The sequence below is a fragment of the Gadus macrocephalus genome, chromosome 12, assembly GCF_031168955.1.
Source record: "Gadus macrocephalus chromosome 12, ASM3116895v1".
Classification (NCBI taxonomy): domain Eukaryota; kingdom Metazoa; phylum Chordata; class Actinopteri; order Gadiformes; family Gadidae; genus Gadus; species Gadus macrocephalus.
In genome coordinates, this window is record NC_082393.1 from 21404770 (window position 1) to 21425398 (window position 20629).

Genomic DNA, 20629 nt, shown 5'->3' on the forward strand with positions numbered 1-20629 from the left:
ATGTGGTTCGGAAGTCTAGTCTATGTAATTCATCCCTGTACATATCAATATACATATACATGGGGTGTTTTAAAGTGCGTGTTTGTATTGACATTTTTCTAAGATCAGTTGACTGGAGATCACACTACTTTTACGTCGTTACTACTTTTGTATTTTGTCTGTATTTTGTTGTGGTTCTACTAAAGTCAATATATTTTTCAGTACTGTTGCAATAGAGTTTTTGTTTGTTTTGAATCCCACTCTGTGCCAACGGTTGACAGGATGTCTGACATTTGATTAATTATTGCCTGGGTGCATTACGCAAGAGTCCTGGCATCGGTGCTGAATGGAAATATGGTAATCAATGAAGTTTGGTGTTTTCATTAGAGATGGATCAATGTTGTAGCTTATGCTATTGGTTAACCAGTGCTGGTACAGTATTGTCAGACACGTGGGTCGGCCCCTGTATAGTAGACATGGCTTATCTTACCCAGAGAGGTGGTTTTGAAGGTGTCCATGTGCCTCATCACTGAGGACATAAAACATTGGCCTCTGTCAAACCAAATATTACTTCAAATGCAAGGGCTTTAATCAATGGGACAGACATAATCACCATTGTGTAACCTCCATTGGCAATAGATAGTGACTAGACAGACATTTATTTACATGGAAGTCTTTGAGAGTTCCACTTTAAGTACATAATATCTTAATAGTTGTTGGTTAACTTAGTTATGTAGCTATACAAAAGCTATACAAAACACTTAATGGATAACATGGATGCAAATCCTTCGAGTGGCTATTTGCAGATTTTTCAGTTCACACAAAGGTCAGAATTACGTGAGAAGTTGTGCACACAGGAGTGGTGTTTTTTTTTCCCTGAGAAAAGCTTGTGTAGTGGGATCATGTCGAGGAACGAGTTTCAGTTCCGGTCTTGCTCGGCCAGGGAAGTGAGCCTTGGAAAGTTCCTGGAATCAATCTGTTTCCTTTGTCAAGATGTTGCGTTTAAAAAAGCCTTGATTGTTTCAATAAATCCTTCTTGCCTCAGGGAACTGCCTGGATGTGGAATCATACAATCAGGTTTTGATTAAAAGGCTGATATCATGTTCATCCAAGGAGAACAGACAACCTGCTGTTAACAAGTATTACATTCGTTATTTCACGATTACAGATTCTTTCAAGCATTCTTATGACGGAGCATTTCATAGCATGTCAAACCTAATCACATCCCCTGTTATTTTCCCTATATGGTTTGCTTTGGAAAGGTTTGTGGGGATAGTTGTATGACTCAGACCTGTATAGACTCAGTTATGCATGCATGTGTGCTGTCTTTCTTTGCAATCCGCCCAAATCTAGTTTTCACTTGGGCCATAGTGTGTGTGTTCTATCTACATTCAGGAAATACCATTAAGAACTCTGTGGGGCATCTTTCTGTGCGCCTCAGCATTGGTATTTAATGGCCAAGATACAAACAAATGCTCCACTGGAAAGATCTTACCAGCCCTGCATGTTGTAGGACCGAAGAGCAGCATGTTCTAGGGGTAGTCTCATGGTGACTTTAAAGGGTTTATTTAGACATTTACTACTATATTAGCTGAATAACTTGAGATGGAACCTGATTATGCTTGTACAAGTGTATAAGTGTTGCCTATTACACTTATTTGCGCCACATGTAAGGTGAACCAATAACTAAAAATTCAGCGGTTAAATTGCGGTGCAGTGAATGGTGAATTAAGTGATTTAAATCGAACTTCCTGGATTACCTATCAACCGCTAGAAAAGGGGCAATCTGCCCATAGTCTCTGATCATAGAGTCCTAGTTTCAATATAAGCTCTATACAAAATCCAACACACGAGTCCAGTTCTGCAAAAAACCCAGAAAGACTACAATTAAATGGTTCACACGTCTATTTTGATCTGATCATGTTTTATTGGCCAGGATGTACTGCGTCACTCGAGGGGCCTAGCCCACCGTTGGCAGCTCATTCGCCACACTCATAACCTACAATAGCATCACTGGTGGGTGTCCAGCTAAACTGGAGCCAGCAAGCCAGTTGGGAATTAGGGGAATAAAACATATTTGTTTGAATAACGCAAACGATCATCAAATTAATACCGATTTTTTTTTTTCCCGCAAACTGAAAGACACATCCTTTGCAGCACAATTAAAATTAATTTAGTCTTGTATAACAATCAAGACGTATTGTGCTATTCCTTTATCTGCCTCTCCTCACACTGATAACTGGAAACTAACATATTCTAAGAACCTTTATATTCTCTTTGTCTCCGAGTTATTCAGTACTTCTAGGAAAAAGTGTTCTTTGAAGCCGAGCCTGAAGCTTGTCTTTAGCCCCAGACTGCCAGCCAGGGCTCCAGTGTTTATAGATGGGAACCGATTGTAAAGTGGAGCTGTGCTGTGTATTTATTTGGGCAGGGGGGCCCCCATGTAGAAATTGGTAATTGCCGTTGGAGACACACACTGGACCCGCGCGGTATCAGCGCGCTCATCAGGGAGACCACAGACCGTAGCAGCGCCGGTTTAGTGATAGTGAGCTCATCTCTTTCCATCCACCCTCTGTCCCTAGGCTGGGGTCGGGCCAGGGGGTTTGGAAGGATGGGGGCCAGCACAGGGGGGGAAACAAAGCTGCAATGAGTCACGAGGGTTACTGATAATGGGGACGACAAGGTTACTGTCAAACAGTTTTTTTTTTTTATTTATAGTACACAAACTGTGGTGAAAAACAACGACAAGGGTGATGCTGATATTATTAGCCTGTGATAGTAAGGCTTAGCTTGAAATCTGCCTGTGTACAAAAAATAATAATAAAAAGCGGATTTGCTATTCATTACATTTTATTGAATACAGTGTAACAACCATTCAGCCGTCTACATTACCAGCATGGTCAGGCAACCATTTGCCTTAAGAGCTATTGTGGCCTAGATTGGAACATTTAGCGATTGCCTCAAATCCAACAAAATCAACCAATCCTAGCTAAATTATGGGCTAAATTATTAGCTTCCATAATTATCCATTCTCCGCAACATTCCTGGATAAGGAAACTAGTCTTCCCTCGAGTTTGACCGACCATCACAATTCCCCACACAAACTCACTTCCATATTTACCTTTATGATGACAAGCAAGCATAAAGCTCCCCCATGAAAATACTCTAAATTCATAATGTATCAATCCAATCGTGAACCCTTTGCAATTTTCCCTCGTTCATTTAACACAACTTTCAGAAATCACTGAAACTTTTAGTTAAGCTGACTAACTGCCATCATGTTTTTGTTTGCCACAACAAAGTCTGAAAAATTACGGACAATCTCTTTAGACAAACCATCCTAAGAGTACACTAAACAATTACTCACACTTGGAAAAGGGTGCGCTAATTACACCGAAAACATTACAGCCCATATGGCCCTTGCCTTTTGAGTTCCCCTCTCTGTTTATATGAGGACAGCGTCACATGGCCTTGGCTATTACCTCGGCTGATGACGGCCCTCTGTGTCAGCCCGACAATGTGGAGGGTTGGGGGTATGTTGTGCCGGGCACGTAGGCACTCGCTGGGTGTTGGCTGCCACAGTCTCTTGCCTTATCGGCCCCCGTGTCTTTCCCCACTAAATCAAATGTTTTGGTTTGACTCCGGCCTGATGGCCTAATTGCTGTGTGGGCGGGAGTCTGTCTGTGTGTGTGTGTGTGTGTGTGTGTGTGTGTGTCTGTTGCTCCCCGATCATCTCATCAGGGCAGGTGGGGAGGGGGACGACGGCCATGGCTTGGCTGCCTGCCTGTCTGCTTATCGGACAAGTCAGTTGATGGGGAAATCTAAGAAATGAGCAATGCAGGAGTGAATAAATAGGCTACGTGGACATACTTATGCAAGCCTGTGTTGGATTGGTGTTTCCCCAGCATTGTATAGTTAAGGCGGCCGCCTTAACAACAATAGGGCCCTGCCTTGACTACCAATGTATAAAAAAAAATGTGTATGTATGTTTATATAATTATTTACAAAACCCTCATAGGGTAAGGAAACATAATTCCATCAGGTACAAAGAATAAAGATAATAATGCATTGGTAATACTGTTCACAACAATAGTCGTGCCATAAAGCTTTTTTAAATGGAAATCAAGCCTTTGTGAGTTTGTGGGAATGATCAAGACGTCATCATGTTAAACTTGGAATAGATTAAGGGCAAGACTGCCCCCCACAGGTGAAAAGTTTAAAAGAGTAGGATAAAAAAATAGGTCAGGTATTGGATAGAGCATTGACTGAGCCAGAGACGTAATGGAACATGTAACGTGAAGGCCTAGTTTTACTTTTGGTGCCACTCTACATGAGTGACAGGCCCTTGGGGGGCACTTTTGAGAAATTACAGCATTGGCACGGTGTGTGTGTGTGTGTGTGCCTGTGCTTGCGTGCGTGCCTCTTTGTGTGGTGAAGTGGTTCAATTATCATTTTTTAAATCCCTTTATTTTTACGCGAAATTCGCGAATATATAGGCACAGCCCAGATAAATGAATGCAGAGGGGGTAACAGTTTTGGGAATAACATGAATATAGTTGGGCACGATGGAGGGGGCAAATGTGCATAATCTAAAGAAACCAGCAGATGGCGACTAAACTACATAATTCCTCTTGATTAAAAAGACAAAAAAGAAAAACAACATTTGTGTAGCTCTTCAAGAAGTCTGCCTTAATTGTGTTTTTTGATAATTTATTTTCAGTATGGCAACTATATCATGATAAACAAAAATATTATCTACAAACCAACTAATCATACTTTTTTTTTACAAAGAATGCATTTCTAGTCCTAAGTATGCATTGTTTCTAATAAACCACTGATCTGGGACCTACTTTAAATGTCAGCAGTGTATATGTGTGTCTGCGCATGTGTTGCACTGAATTGAAAATTGGGACATCATCACCTTGACTGCTCTGTTCTCCTCTCACTGTGCCACATTTAGATTCTCCACTGGCTCTGTGTGCGGATAACTTGCCTGCATGTCCTCTATACAGCACCGGTCATTTCCAACCCTATCTCTTACTCCCACTTCATCACTCTTCTCCTTTTCTTCTTTTTCCCAGGACAGGCCCTCTGTCTCCATTTTCTCAGACGATTCCTCCTCCTCCTCCACCACCACCTCCGCCTGCTCCTCTCGCTTGGTGCTGGGGTGAATGGTGGGTCCATGGGGTGAGCAGTAAATGGCTGAGGAGCTGTGCACTGGCTGGTTTCGCATCATCGCAGGTAGGACCACTGTCCTCCACGGGTTCACCATGACTTTATATTGATTGCTAGTTGGTTGTTCATCTCAGGTGCAGGGGCTCAACAAAATGGTTATTCTATCCTGCGTGAGGTAAGCTAACAAGCATACTTTGCTTTTAGGCCAAAGCATGTGAACTATGGAATGATGTGACGCTTGTGATTGATGATCTGAAGCCTAACTTCTACGTTACCGAGTAGATACTTCTTTCACCTTTTTATGTCAACATTTAGATTACATTTGATAATCCCAGATGGGAATTTAGGGATGTGGCGTCGAAGACAAAATGAAATATTTTGTGCCAAAGCACTATAATCCTCAGGTGACGTAGTAGGCTTTTCCTACCACTAGAAGGCAGTAGAGTAGAAGCCAAACACTGAGCCACTGTGAACGTAATTATATAAGCACATACAGTACAGGAGAGGGAGGGGGTGTTGCTTGACTGACCCAAGCGTGAGTAAATAAAGAGATATTGGGCAGATGGGCTTGGAGATGTGCGTTTGTGTGTGATTCTGTGTATGTGTACGTGCGTGCGTGCGTGCGTGCGTGCGCACGTGGTTAATCAGACTATGGAGCATCTGCCGGCCATTAAGGGAGGAGGAGGGGTGGTGACAGATTCAGACACATGGAGTCCAAAGAAAGAGTCCGGGGGGGGGGGGGAAATTGGCCAATAAATGGGGCTAAAGGACGTCAAAAAATAAACAGAAAGATGTACAGACCCAGTGGCTTGAGAGATAGAGATTTGGAGATACACCGAGACTTGGGTACACAGAGACAGACAGTGACAGACTGAGGGAGAGAGATTTTGGTAGACAGAGAGAGAGAGAGAGAGAGAGAGAGAGGGAGAGAGACTTTGGGAGAGAGAGAGAGAGAGAGAGAGAGAGAGAGAGAGAGAGAGAGAGAGAGAGAGAGAGAGAGAGAGAGAGAGAGAGAGAGAGAGAGAGAGAGAGAGAGAGAGAGAGAGAGAGAGAGAGAGAGAGAGAGAGAGAGAGAGAGAGAGAGAGAGAGAGAGAGAGAGAGAGAGAGAGAGAGGGAGACTTTGATAGACAGACAGAGAGAGAGAGTGAGAGGTAGAGAGACTTGGGTAGACAGCCCGAGAGAGAGAGTGAGAGGGAGAGAGACTTTGGTAGACAGCCCGAGAGAGAGAGTGAGAGGGAGGGAGGGAGACTTGGGTAGCCAGAGAGAGAGAGAGGGAGGGAGACTTGGGTAGACAGCCCGAGAGAAAGAGGGAGAGCGAGGGAGAGACTTGGACGGAGAGGTGAGCATGGCAATCCAGCTGGCTCGTGTCAGATGCGTGACTCATGCCCATAGACCGCCTGCACCCAGAACCTGAGTGGTCGGGTCTATAGCTGTTACATTATTTAGCATCTTTACACTTTAGTTTTTAAGGTGAATGTTGTTCTTATACCACAAGTAATGTAGATGTTAATCATAACACTAGAAAATTATTCATTTTCAAAATTGTACCAATGTCGCTCACACACCCTCCCTCAATGCTAGCTCCTTCTTGAACAGCGTAGTCATGCGTTGCCATGACGTCACGCTGATCAGCAGGGGCTACTGAGAGGTGGGAGGAGAGGGGGGGGGCGGTTGCAGTTACAATGACAATACAGCAATATAAAACCATTTTAGACCTATATGTTGCACATGTAATGTCAACATTTCCCTGTGAGACTACACACACCAACTGGGCTTTGGTTTTTATTACTGATCAGTAAACGTTTTGCTTGGTTGTCATCCACATTGCTACTGATGGGGATTCCCTCGCTGTGGTGAATGTAATAAATGGATATTGCTATGACAAAACCCCAAGCTATACCCAAGCTAAAAATATGGTATAAAGATATAATTTGTCCAGCTCTAGTTGGTCAAATTCTAGAGTACTAGAAATGTTCTGCTGTGTTTATTCAACTGTATCTCCGTCTACCCATTCCTTCTCACCTGCACATTAGAAATGTCAAGCCTGCTACACACACACAGACACGCACACAAGCACACGCATGCACTGAGAAGCATGTGCACGTGTATTAATATACACATGCAAGCAAACGACTGCTTTGCCATTAGTAACTGCGTGTATCTATGAATGTGAATTTCGTTTCATGTGACGTGTGTGCAATTTCTGCGCATGTTAGAGCAAGAGGGAGAGAGAGAGATTCCCAGTCAACCGTTCTCCTGGGCCATAGTGTCAGGAGATTAAGGCTGCACGTCATGTGACTCCACTCAACTCCAGGCATTGGCTGAGGCCAGCTGTGACCTCAGCAAACCCTACCCACATTCCCGCTCCCCTCCACACACGCGTATATACACATACACCTCCCCCTCCCCTCTCCCTCTCTGCCCCTCCCCTTTTTCATCCCCTCACAAACGCGCACACACACACACACATTTCTCAGCATCCTGGGGCTGGAGGTTGGACGAGCAGTAGCAGCATCCATGGCTTAAGCTCTGATCAGCAGCTAGCCCAGCCTGCACCCACCCCCACCTCTCTCTCTCTCTCTCTCTCTCTGTCTCTGTCTCTCTCTCTCTGTCTCTCTCTCTCTCTCTCTCTCTCTCCTTCTCCCTCTGTGTGTGTGTCTCTCTTTGCCGGCCATCTGACAGCCAACGTCTGGGGGTGTAGGAGGCTCGCTGTTAGCCAGGGCGTTAGCCACGCGCACACACGCATTCATCAACCACACACACACGGCTAGCTGCTGGTGAGGTTCTATTGCTGTGTTTATCCAGTGCCGTTCATCCTAGTAACCAGGGGCACTCCTCTGCTGTGCTCCCTTCCACCACCCGGACCCCCCCCCCCCCCCCCCCCCCCTCCCATCCTGAACATCTTAATTTCGTTCCAGGATCATTGGAAATAGAGGAATGCAAATCTGCAACCATGATGGAAGGTAAGAAAGCTCTACCTTTTTTGCTGTTAAATGTCCTTTTTGTCTTGATTCAACATACTCCTCAATGCCATTGTCCCAAGGTGCTTCCACTGCCGTGTGTGTGTGTGTGTGTGTGTGTGTGTGTGTGTGTGTGTGTGTGTGTGTGTGTGTGTGTGTGTGTGTGTGTGTGTGTGTGTGTGTGTGTGTGTGTGTGTGTGTGTGTGTGTTTTATACCTCCAAATGGCATAAGCTGTGGTGCTATTTTGAGACCATGCATACTGGGGACTTGCATGTCATTCTAAAGGGAAGGGCACCACTGTGTGTCTCTTGCCATGGCAGCACAATAGCTGGGCTAATGCAAGCACATACGCACGTCAGTGTTGGTCTGGTAGTGTGTATTATGGTCTTCCCGTCAACGTAAAGGATTAGGATTTATTGTGCAGTGGGGGCTTATGTGCCCAGCTTGCAGGCTGTACTTACTTGTAGAAATTCTCTTTGTGTTGTATTGTGTGTTTATGTGTGTGTGTGTGTGTGTGTGTGTGCACCCTTACCAACCGTGACACACTGCCACATGCTTGATGCACACACGGTGCATTACCCGTCTTGCATCTACTCAGGCTGCGAGGTCGTTTGGCAGAAGCTGTATGGGAACCATGTCTAAGGATCGTTGTTTTTTTCACACACCTTTTCCCGAGCTAATGGCATTGGTGTTAGACATCTGGAGGGAATGAAACGGCCGTTTTAGTATCATGTCCCTTTAATTTCATGACATCATCACAGCTACACCAGGGATTTAAGGATGACTCTCTATCTATGCAGCTGGCCTCCAGCAAGCTCTGTTTTTAATAAATGAATGAATGAATTCATTGATTTATCCATCCGTTCGATTCAGTTATAGTTCAGTATACACTCTTTCATTTGTTATCAACCCTAACATTGTAAATGATGCTATATTTCATAGCAATGTGCACAGTAGTCCAATTCCAGCCTTCTACATGCGTTAACCATACTATTATTTTTACTAGCGACGCTTCTGAACCTTTTTGTGAAAGGGGGGATCTACTGTTCTTGTTCTCCATTCGTTTTGTGTAATCCCCAAACACAGTTTAGATTTCATAAAATTGTTCCCTTTTAACTACCTGCTTTTCAAAATGTCACATAATTATCGAGTGTTAAAGAGTGTTTGTGCTATCATGTCCTGATTAAGAGTGAGGTTTTCTTCAAGGCCATCTCATGGTTTGTTTGCTGTTATTTCCACTAATCTTTGCACTTATGTATGCATTGTGTCGTTCATGCTCAGCGGCCTGTCTTGTTTACTTTAGTCCAGGGGGAACTTTCCTCTTGCCCATAGCCATTAATGAGATTATCTATATTCAAACTTTCTATTAGAGATGACCATCCAGTATTAACAAAATCCAATATCCCAACCATTATTTTTGCATCCCGGATCTATATCGCAACATTATTGCTTTTCCATTTTAAACACAATTATTGGTAATGTGGATAATGATAAACTGGCAGATGGATTCCTTATTTATTTAGCTCAGACAGTCTCAAATAGGCTAATTGTACTGTAAAGCACCTTTCAACAAAAAAGACAACAAGATGCATCCCTTTTCTTTACCTATGTGGAAGAAGTTCAAGTATACACACTGTAGCGGGTGAAGATATAGGCAAGGAAAGGTGATATGGCACCCTTCTTTTCATTGAGTAATGCTCATGCACAAACTATTAACAATAATCAAACAACATAAACATAAAGTATCGTATTCAGAGTACAGTGCAGCAATCCCCTGTCACAACGATCTGGTTTGTGTATGTATATTGACACACTATTTGCACACACACACACACACACACACACACACACACACACACACACACACACACACACACACACACACACACACACACACACACACACAGTATAACAAAAGGCTGTGTTCATTGAGGGAGTGATGAGTAAGATCTTCTTCATGTTGGCCGCCTCCTCCTCTTTGCTGCGGCACCCGGTTGCATGTGTGTCATGGGCCAGGTGTTAGGTAACAGTACCAGGAGGAAGAAAATCAACAATCTGTAAATAGCACCGCGGCCACTCCTCCATTAGGATAGCTCGTGCAGGCTTAGCATGCACTCCATGCAGGCGGGATTACAGTCAGGTGTTAAAATTGGACACTAATCCACGTTAGTACTCCTATATTAAGCATGCTAGCCATTAGCAGGGCTAGCATATTGTCCCTACTATACCCTTGGCGGCTGTTTTCTAGATTTCAGGGGGAAGACAAAATAATGGTGCTATTTGTTGATGAGCATTTTAGAGGCTGTTCTTCCAATAAATTAGGATAAAGTTATCTTGATGTTATTTGTTGGTGAGCATTTAAGAGGATGTTCCTACAATAAATTATGCGAAAGGTATCTTGTTCTTTTATATTGTCCCTGCATATTTGAGGGATTTAAGTACCGAGGCTGGTAATGCCACAGTATGCACACTATTTCCTGCGCCCTTCCTTTTGGGAGGGAATTACAGGCCCCCTGTGTGCTTAGCTCTGGTCGCGGTGGGCCCGTGGTTTCATTCACGCTGGTGGTTTTCTCAGCTTGCTCCCAGGTAATCATGCTGGCAGATTAACAGATGCCATTGGACATAGGACTTTAGACCTAAGAATTACAAGAAGGTATTACAAGCAGGCCAATACGAATGATACTCTTGTTGGTCCATATTTTTAAATGGACAAAATTCTTTACCTAATCCAGTGTTTCCCATACTGTTTTGACTGCTGTACCCCCTTGATAAATTTGTCAGCCAAGTAACCTCTTTCGAGCAAGAAACATTTTGTTGAGGGAGGACAATGAAAATGTGCATAGATGATATTTAAATGGGAGGCATGTATACATACGAGGACTTGTGCTTCACTTGTCATTCATTGGAAAGGTTTACTGACGTTAAACATAAGGACATAAGGATACAGATTTGTTCGACATTTTCCTGGTATCCCTCGTTGCAATCCTGCAAATTAGAGGGACGTCGACCTTATCGTAATGCATGGAAGCACCAATAGCTTGCATTACTGGTTGTGAGTGGCCTACTTACACTCGTGTCTGTGAGCAGCAGCAGCAGCCCCAGTCATACAGGTAGGCCTGCTGCCTGGAGCCAGACAGGATGAGCTATGGGGACACTGTTTTCCTGGAATGCCACCAAACACAGGTCAGGGAGGACGTTCAGGCCTATATATAGGCCCTTCACCTACATCTTGGCTGCAATCTAAACGCTATTCTCTCTATTCCCTGGGATTAGGGATTGGTCATGATAGCCAACAATATGTATTTACTTCTATTCTTGGCAAAGAAATGTTTCTCTTTTTTGTTGTGTTTTTTTGCTCGTTCAGTTATTTTTGTAATAAAGCATATTTTATTCATTACAATTCTAGAAGGATTATTTGGAAAGCACGCAGAGATGAGGATTATGAATATCATGCTAAAGATATTCTAAATGATAGTCGTTTTCTAAAACGTTTGCACCAGGGAAATCCTATTAAGTAACGGGATCTGAGGAATCCAGAAAATGAATTCAAACCGTAGCTAAAATCAGACATTGATATCTTTCTGCTACTATTTTCCCCAGAAATCATACTATTCTCCCCAAAAAGTATGTGGGATGCAGTGACTTGTATCTGAGAAACTCAACCGCTACCTTTCAGTATTCTGTTTTCTCTGGCCTGGCCTTTATCAAGTGAGTGTTTTCATATGATCCAGCAACCCCCGTCATGATCCTAGATACATGTGCACACATACAACGGATGTTGCCAAACGCATTGGTAATCGGACTCCAAAGACTGGCACACGGGTCTTTAATACTATCATGGTACCCAGGTGGCTATTTATATTCAATAAAGTGTCGTAAGTGGCCAGGGATATGGACCCTAAAGATCTAGACACTATAGGTCTGGCAGAGATGGAGGACGGAGGAGAAACCATTTACATGTGACGACTACTGCAAAGGACTGCCGGAACCCACTTTGTTACATTACAATATGGGTAGTATATGCTCATTTACAATGTTTCTTTCTCCATGTTGCCTGCTCCCAGATCTCCCCGCTAGTTTTATCCGCTGGATGATGCAAAACACAATATCCTGCTGGCTTTTGCTGGTGAAGTATCGAGGATATCTGGGGACAGGCAACATGTAGGAAATAATATTCTGTTGATTTGCATACACTTGTAATGATATAAAGCCATTTGAAAATTGGCAAAGAAGTCTTCTAAGAAGACACATCACAGCAGGTGTCTTCTGCTATGAATACGGGCAGTTTAGGAACCTGTGTGTGTGTGTGTGCGTGTGCGTGTTGAAAGTAAATGCTCTTATGCTCTTTGGAAGACTTTGCCAGAGTTCATAGTATGGATATTTCTGTGGTTGACAGAGCCTCAATGCTTTTTTGAAGGATGACTCGGAGTGGGTACAGACAATCCAGAAAGCAGCAGGAAGTGGAAATACTTCCAAATGCACATCCCATAACAAGCCTCTATGCTTCATAGTATTATTCACACTAGACGCCACAGCACCCTTGCATGTCCGACATTTCATCTTCATGCGTTGGCACACGCACACACGCATGTCATGTTGGTTCACACATTTGCCATGCCCATCTATGATTGATGGTTCAATATGTACATCACACAAGTTTATGTGATGGATGTTGGTGAGATATCCATCAGAGTCAGATAAACAGATATGTTTGTGTGTTGTTCCAGGGAAATATAAATGCAAAACTCAGTATTCCAGGGGAAGAAGATTGCCCTTTGCTAGTCGTGCAAGCTTTATGAAATAATTATCGGCACAAAAAAATAGATTTTGATGTGGCTCTTCATATCTTGATGTGGCTCTTCGTATCTATCTACTTTGGATGTGCATTGTAAGATGTTATGTTCTGAATTACGTGATCTGACCTTTTGAGAGAGAGAGAGAGAGAGAGAGAGAGAGAGAGAGAGAGAGAGAGAGAGAGAGAGAGAGAGAGAGAGAGAGAGAGAGAGAGAGAGAGAGAGAGAGAGAGAGAGAGAGAGAGAGAGAGAGAGAGAGAGAGAGAGAGAGAGAGAGAGAGAGAGAGAGAGAGAGAGAGAGAGAGAGAGAGAGAGAGGTGTAGCCTAATGGACCAGCCAAACAAACACGATGAGTAAAGCCAGAGATAGGAGGATGGGCTAGAGGAAGAGGGCGGTGTGGACTATGAGAGATGGACGGAAAGAACACCTGACAGTGTTGAAAGCCCCAGAGGGAAATGGAAAATGAATAAAGAATAGAATCGGAAGGACAGTGGCTGGAGCGCCTGTGTTGAGTATTAAGTTCCTCCTTGCTCAAGCAACATCATTGTCATTTCCGTCTTCTTTTGGGCTGACTTGATGAGCAAGAGCTTCACGGAAGAGAAGGGTGAAGGATTGTTTGGTTTCCCTGTGCTTGTTTATATTTAATAACGCCAAGCTATCCTGATCGGCAGCTATGTTCTTTACATATACTTTGCTTTATTCTCCCAACCTTTTAAGCACTTCAATTATGATTTATTAATTTTATTATCTACTCTCTCAAGCTTTCACACAGTCCTCCTCCTTGTCTCACCTGTCATAGCCCAGCTCCAGGTTGAAATGGCAGCTTTCAGGAGCCATTACTGCCCGCCGGCTCTCCACTCCACCACGCATCTCTATGTTGCCTCAACATTCTGCCACACAGTCCTCGCTTGCACAGTCGCACACGTTTGCCCTCTCTATGTTTGCACTGAACCGCCGCCCCCACCACCACCGCCGCCACCACCGCCGCCACCGCCGCCACTAGGCTTGAAGAGTCAGTGGAAGTGCGTTGAGCCCGTTATGTGTAGAATTTACATGATTGTAATTATAGGAAATGGTGTGCCCTTTGTTTTTGTCTTGGATGATTGTGGATTTGTCCCACGCTCTAGGTTGATGGTGTGTGTGTGTGCACGCAGCATGGCAGTGGGCCAGGCCTGTGCAAACAGATGTCAATTCCAATCGGCCGAGAATGCAACAGAGCAGTGACGCAGATACACGGCTACAGGAAGAGATTACCCTCAGCAGCACCAACACCATCCACCCCGTCCCTTCGCGCTGGGGAGAGCACTACTGAAGAAAGCATAGTTCGACAGTCCAGTAGATGGGTGAATTGACAGAGCGATAGTCGTTAGGGTTGATACGATTTAGGGTTGGAAGGATTTGAAGGGATGGGGAAAGAAAGTAATTAAAAAGCAAAAAAAATACGCTTTGCACATGCGGAGGAATCAGGTTTTTTAAGCTATGGGGCAAGTGTCCCTAGTTTACTTAGGGACACAGTTGGACAGTAAACTCTGTCATTCAGGAACAAATAAAGAGTGTTTGCATTTTTCATTACATTAGCCCTTCTGTTGACATTATAGTTGACTAGTGGGTAACGACATGAACTGTCTTCAAGGGAAATGCTATGTCAATCGAATTAGCTAATGGTTGACTTTGGCTTGCAATGCTTTGTGAGTTACGTCTTAATTCACCACACTTGAATAAAAATGGGGTATTCAGATAAATAAGAAAAAAAATATTTTTTATTTGCGCAATATGTTAGTCTCTTCGTATTGTTGTTGTTCTCCTTCGGTGGTCATTGGCATGTTAAAAACCAACTAGTACTGTGTTACACTGTTATTTGGCTGCAGCTGTGATTACAACCGTAATTAATGCTGAAACACAGGAAGCACTCTGATTGAAGAGCGTTGCCATGGCAAGACACACTGAAAAATAAATTTCTGTTTATAAGCAGCTATAAACACACTTGGGAAGGCATAGTGACATGTTGTTTATTAATTCTGTGTGTATACTATGTGTCTGCATTGGATTTGCAGTCAAATGGAACATGTACTCCATTTTCTCAGCTCTTAATCCAAACCATAGAGGAAAAGGACTAGAGTTGTCATTAATTCATCTTGAATTGATCACAGGCTCACAGTTCTGATGGAAGCAACAATAACGGTCCTAATGTAACATGGTTATGGCTACATGATTACGCTAAATAACAGGATCAAACACGCGCACGCACGTATAACCGCACACGCGTCCACACGCCTACTATGTAAAGTGCTGTGGATGTCTTGAACAGCGCTCTATAAATGCAATAAACCCATGCATAGACCACATTGCCCACGAATGGATTTCCTCAACTTTTTGCTCCATTGAGTTGCTGAATCATTTTTATCCTTCCCAACAAATATTCACGTGTAATCATAAATGCCAGTACAACTCAAACTGAAGTGATGGGACATGAAGGAGATACACTGGCCTTAACCTTTACTTTATGATTTGTTAGTGGGTATTGATGATTTTCGATTGTCTCTGTGTGTGTTTGTGAGATGAATTTTGGCAGGGGATGTAATTTAAACTGAAAATGGCACGGGAGACGTTCCTCCATCTGATGGTGTGCGTGTGACTCACACAGCAGATGGGATTTCATTAGCAGACTTCAGACCATCCTCAGGATAGAGGAGCAGCTGATATTCCCAACAGGGAGAGTAGAGATTGTTTTATGTGGATTGTATGCCTGATGCTTTCCATGCCATTGGTTAGTAATTGTGATATAGATTGTTTCATGTTGTTGTATGGATAAAGCTTTCCATGCCTTGTATTAGTTATTATGATCGTCCTTAAGAGGCTGGTTCAAGGGGGTAGCCTTCTCAACATTAACCTTACACTCATCTGCTATTTGAGCTAATCATGATGGAACTGTCACTAGATAAATACAATTTTCCGATTGTTTTATGGATTTTCACCACCGCCGGGAAACCAGTCAAGTACTACAATTTGAAATCCTCATGGGGATGTCCTCTACACATCATTCTGAATTACTGTAATTTTTTTTGCCAATACCAAAGGGCATTGGCAAAGCCGTAGCTGGTTTGTTTTTCAAACGAGGGCTGCAACGATTACAATTTACTATGAAATAATCATTAGTTGCAGACAGTCCTTTTTCATGTGTAAACGTTGAACCGAATTGCAAGGGATTGCTTGTACAAATGCATCCTACGCCCTGCTAATCCTGGGTGTTCAGTGTGGCACTCTCGACTCGTGCCTCAGAGAGGAAGTAAATGAAAGCTTGGCTGGAGAATGGGAGAGCTCTGACAGAAACGTTGAGGAGATGTTTGATAAGAGATCGCTCGACTCGAGCAAATATAATATTTTCCATACGGCTGTTCTGTCGTGGAAATATGTATTCTTATGATAATATACATTTTCCATACCGCTCCAATTGAAAGGTTAAAGGAGAATTTATACAGATGTCTTTTAAATTGATTTTGCACACATTGATACCCCGGTTTTTGGTCCAGTTCTTCGTTGATTGATCAACTGTGTGTGTCTGTTCATACAAAATATTTATGAATCGCTGAAGTAGCCTCTGTCTCTATATCCATTCGTATTCTATTAGCCTGTGGTTTGCAAACAGTTTATATTCCCACTCCAAAATGTGATTATTCAGGTATTACATTCACTGTTTAGTTCAAGTGGTTGTTTGAAGTTGATTTGTCTGAAACAGCTGCAGACTCTTCAGCCTGCATTTTGTTTGCCCCTGGATTTTTAGGTTAAGAAGTGGGATTTCAGATCTATTCAAACTTGTTTTAGTTGTTCTACCTGTTGGTTCATAATTCTGATGATTCAAGTAGAAGGTCTACGCCGATTTTTGTAACATAGCTATAAGGCTCTCGAGTTTGTTAGCAGCAAATAGTGTCCTGTGAATCCAGGTTGTCAATTAGAGTTTCTCACAGGCGTATATTTGATGAGTGTTAAGGGTGACAGAATTGTCCCTAGCAGTCATTTAAACGATAATATTACTGAAACCCCTCTTGACTTTCCATGTTTGTGACCATTTATTATTAAACTAATGCATACCCTTGATTCGTCCCTTTCCCTCCCAAATCTCCTCCCATCTTCACAAACCAACCCAAACCCCAGACAGGTATAGTACATGGTACAGACATAGTTATGTTTGAGGCGGGGAAGCTGAAGTTGAGGAGGCCTTCTAACTAGCGAGAACCCTGGTGTTAATAGACTAGTGAATTCCTCTGCTAACCACAAATTCTGACCTCTAATCTAGATGTATGGTAAGCTTGGCGCAGGAGGGGTGTCAAATATCTGTGGTCAAATTGAGGTAGGTTGTGGACTAAGGAGAGAAGGATAGAAAGCACTGCATTTAGGTTGCCATTTTTTTTGACGTGAGAGGATCTTGTAAAAGATGCAGATTTCATCTCTTTAAAGATGGAAAGGTCTGCTTTCCACTAAACTTTGCTTTGCGCTCGGGCGAAAACGAACATTGATTATGACACATTGCTCTTATTCTCATCTATAAAAGGAGAAGAACCAGTAACTGGCTAGCATTCTTGTTGCTAGACATCTGCCTGTAGATGTGCGCTTCCTAGGACAGAAGGGATGGAAGTCTTGTACACGTTTTCCCATATCTTCATCTCATATCCCCTCCTCCTTCACGTCTGCCTGCTGCTCCCTCACCATGATTTTTTTGTTCTCGATGACCTCGTTTCAGCAGTGAAACAACAGCATACTCTATTTTCCATATGAACCCTCTTGCAGTTTGTTCCAGTTTAAAGTAGGTTTTTGGATTCAGATGTCTGTTTTTGGCACTCAGTATGTCAAAACATTCCATGTGGTTTTTTGTGGAATATCGTGATAGTCCATTTATATGTTCTATGTATGAATATTTAATATATATTATTCACATATTTAGATTTATAGTAGTGGAACAAATATTAGCCCACAGCGGTCCTATTTGCCCAAATAGCCAATAAACCATTTTTATAAGGTTTCAGACACGTCTGTTGAATACTAAAATTGGCTGTATACCTGTTTTATGTAAATTGTCCAATAAGCTGCACAAACTCAGAAATAAAAAAGATATTGCTGAATCAGCTGTCCTCCAGAATTCTTTCCTTTCCATCTCAAATTAGGTTATGCTAGTTTAGTCAAAACTCATTCTTTATGATCTCTGTTTGCCTGGAGGAGAGGCACACAGCAAACACTGTGCTGGAAGCCTGACTGGTTTCTCGCTTTATGCTTAGGGCTATTTGTACACCAAATATATTTTCTATTATCCTCCATTGGTGAACAACAACTGCATCATCAAGCTTTCAAGTGTTTGGCGTTTTCAGACAATGATAGGAGTTCATAGGAGGATAGGATCTTCCCATGCACAAAGTAGGATCATTGTTGTTACAGGCAAGCAATCGGGCATATTCTTTATGCGGATCGATGTGTAAAGGCATACTCTGTATGTCTGAAGACTGGTCGTTGCTGAGACCATATGGTTGCTCACGAACATCAAGGGGCATTCATGCAGGGCAGAGGGCTGCTAGGATGGGCTTCTCTTACAGCAATAGAGTTGGGGTTATGGGAGTTCATTTATTAATTAGGCTGTTGTCTTGAGGTAGATACAGTTACCTGAACGCACACTAGACCAGATGGAAATATTGCATATCAGTTGCATGCAACATTTTGCATTTGAAGCTGCACAAACTGAAAGTTGAAAAGGTGAAATCGAAAACACATAATGCAGCATCCCTATTACACATCATTGGTGACCTCAAAATATTTTGCATCGTCACTTCTGATTCGTCAGGCCAGTCCACTTTGTTGTGACCCTTTTGCATTTCGTGAAGAAAGAGTTGGTTGAAATGTTGCGCTCTCCCTTCTGTGGGGTAAAAAATATTACGCTAGTACTACATTGTTATAAGCTGGTATCAAGGTCATTAAGGGATTCAAATTTCTTGCACAGGCAGCCAATTTTTACTCTGGAAGAGAACCCAATAACGTACAAACATGACAAACAGGCTACTTTTTTATGCACGCTTGCATGAACGCACTCACACTGGCTAGTACACACTGACTAGTAAACACTGACTGGTAGGTGCACAGTAGTACTCCTTTAGATATACACCTGTACCATATTAAAGCTTTATGCAAGAAGTAGGAAGCAATTAAACAAGATGCTTAATTGCCTTTATGTAATAATTTTTCCATAGAAAGTGTCAAAGGAGTGTTCTTTCAACGGTCTCATTGAGAATGTGTTGGTCAGTGACTGTTATGGGGTAATAATACTTGTTGAAGCACCATTCATTACTGTGATAAAAAAATAAGTCCAGCCTGTGCATTATACAAAAATACATAAGGCCTAAAAAAGAAAATTGTTTAGTTCCGGTTTCCGACCGACCCTGTCAATTTATGTGCGACCCAAATTATTTTATGAGCTTTAAAAAAAAAAAAAAAATGTTTTTGAACAATAATTACGTTTGGGTACAGCACCTCTTCAATCTATAGAAGGATGAGCAAATTTTCTCGCTTTTAAATGAAAACAACCTACCTATCATTCGCTGCCGCTTGAAAAAATTAAATAAAAAAATTAAATAAATTCCCTACCTACCCATGACCTCAACTGTGTTAGGCCTTTTTTTTTAGGCCTAACACAACAAAAGCGTAAACAAGCCACACCATTTTGGCAGATATATTAACAGCTTCTCAAGATGCACCCACAAATCGCTCCAGACTATTTGAAATGTTAACGACAGCCGAGTGGGAGTGGTTCCAGGTATCAAGGTTTCTTCCAATGCGGTCATCAGCGATCCCAGTGAGACCTGCTGGGGTAGGACTGACCACGATGTCAGAAACACGAAGCATGTGCTTTTGATTGTTGATGAATCTCATTCAGTCTGCGTATTGCACCTACCTTTGGAAATGTAGTGAATTCTCCATGATTTTGTGGCATTATATTTGGTTTGTTGTTGGTTTGTTTATTTAAGGAAAAAAAACTTCCCTTTTTCTATCTAAATTAAGTCCTGTTTATAGAATGATTCTTACTGAAGTTTAGTTGGAGTCATACTTTGATGGAACCATCCGTTGTAAAGGGTTCATTTAGTGTTCATATAGCACCAAAACAATGAGAACTAGGGTAAGAAATGGAAAAAGAGATTAGTTTAGTTAAACACACACACACACACACACACACACACACACACACACACACACACACACACACACACACACACACACACACACACACACACACACACACACACACACACACACACACACACACAGCCTGTTGGGAACAGACTGCATTTGCTTGACTAAATACCAACAGTTTGTGCTCACTCTGCCATACTACGCCGTTTAATGACGTTTCAAATGAAACCATGACAAGACATTAATCAGTTAGCGAAATATACATTTCCACCCGCTGTAGAATGAATAAACCCATTGATTGGATTTCTGAAATTGTTTCAGGCTTATTGAAATGTGCCTTTAGGCGGGGCAGCTGAATTGGCATGGCAATCTCAATATAGTGAAGGAAGGATGGATGCAGGAAGTTGAGGAGAGAATCTATGTTTATCTCATCCCTTTCTCCTTTCTGCCACTGTGGTGATTTGTTGTGATGGGAGGACGTGACTTGAATAGCTAGGGACACCTCTCTCTCTACAAGGAGTGGAAGGTGTCCATTTTGTATAAGCCAGGAAGA

At 42.5% G+C, this 20629-nt stretch overlaps 1 protein-coding gene across 1 annotated transcript in view; it reads left to right on the forward strand.

Moving 5' to 3' along the window:
• Positions 1-20629, forward strand: part of sgip1a (SH3GL interacting endocytic adaptor 1a) — a 45039-nt gene that overhangs the window by 926 nt on the left and 23484 nt on the right. The window contains exons 2-3 of the mRNA XM_060066439.1: positions 5061-5220; positions 8074-8118. Of these exons, the coding sequence (XP_059922422.1) occupies positions 5178-5220; positions 8074-8118 (88 nt within the window). The 5' untranslated portion in view covers positions 5061-5177. The remainder of the gene's footprint in view (positions 1-5060; positions 5221-8073; positions 8119-20629) is intronic.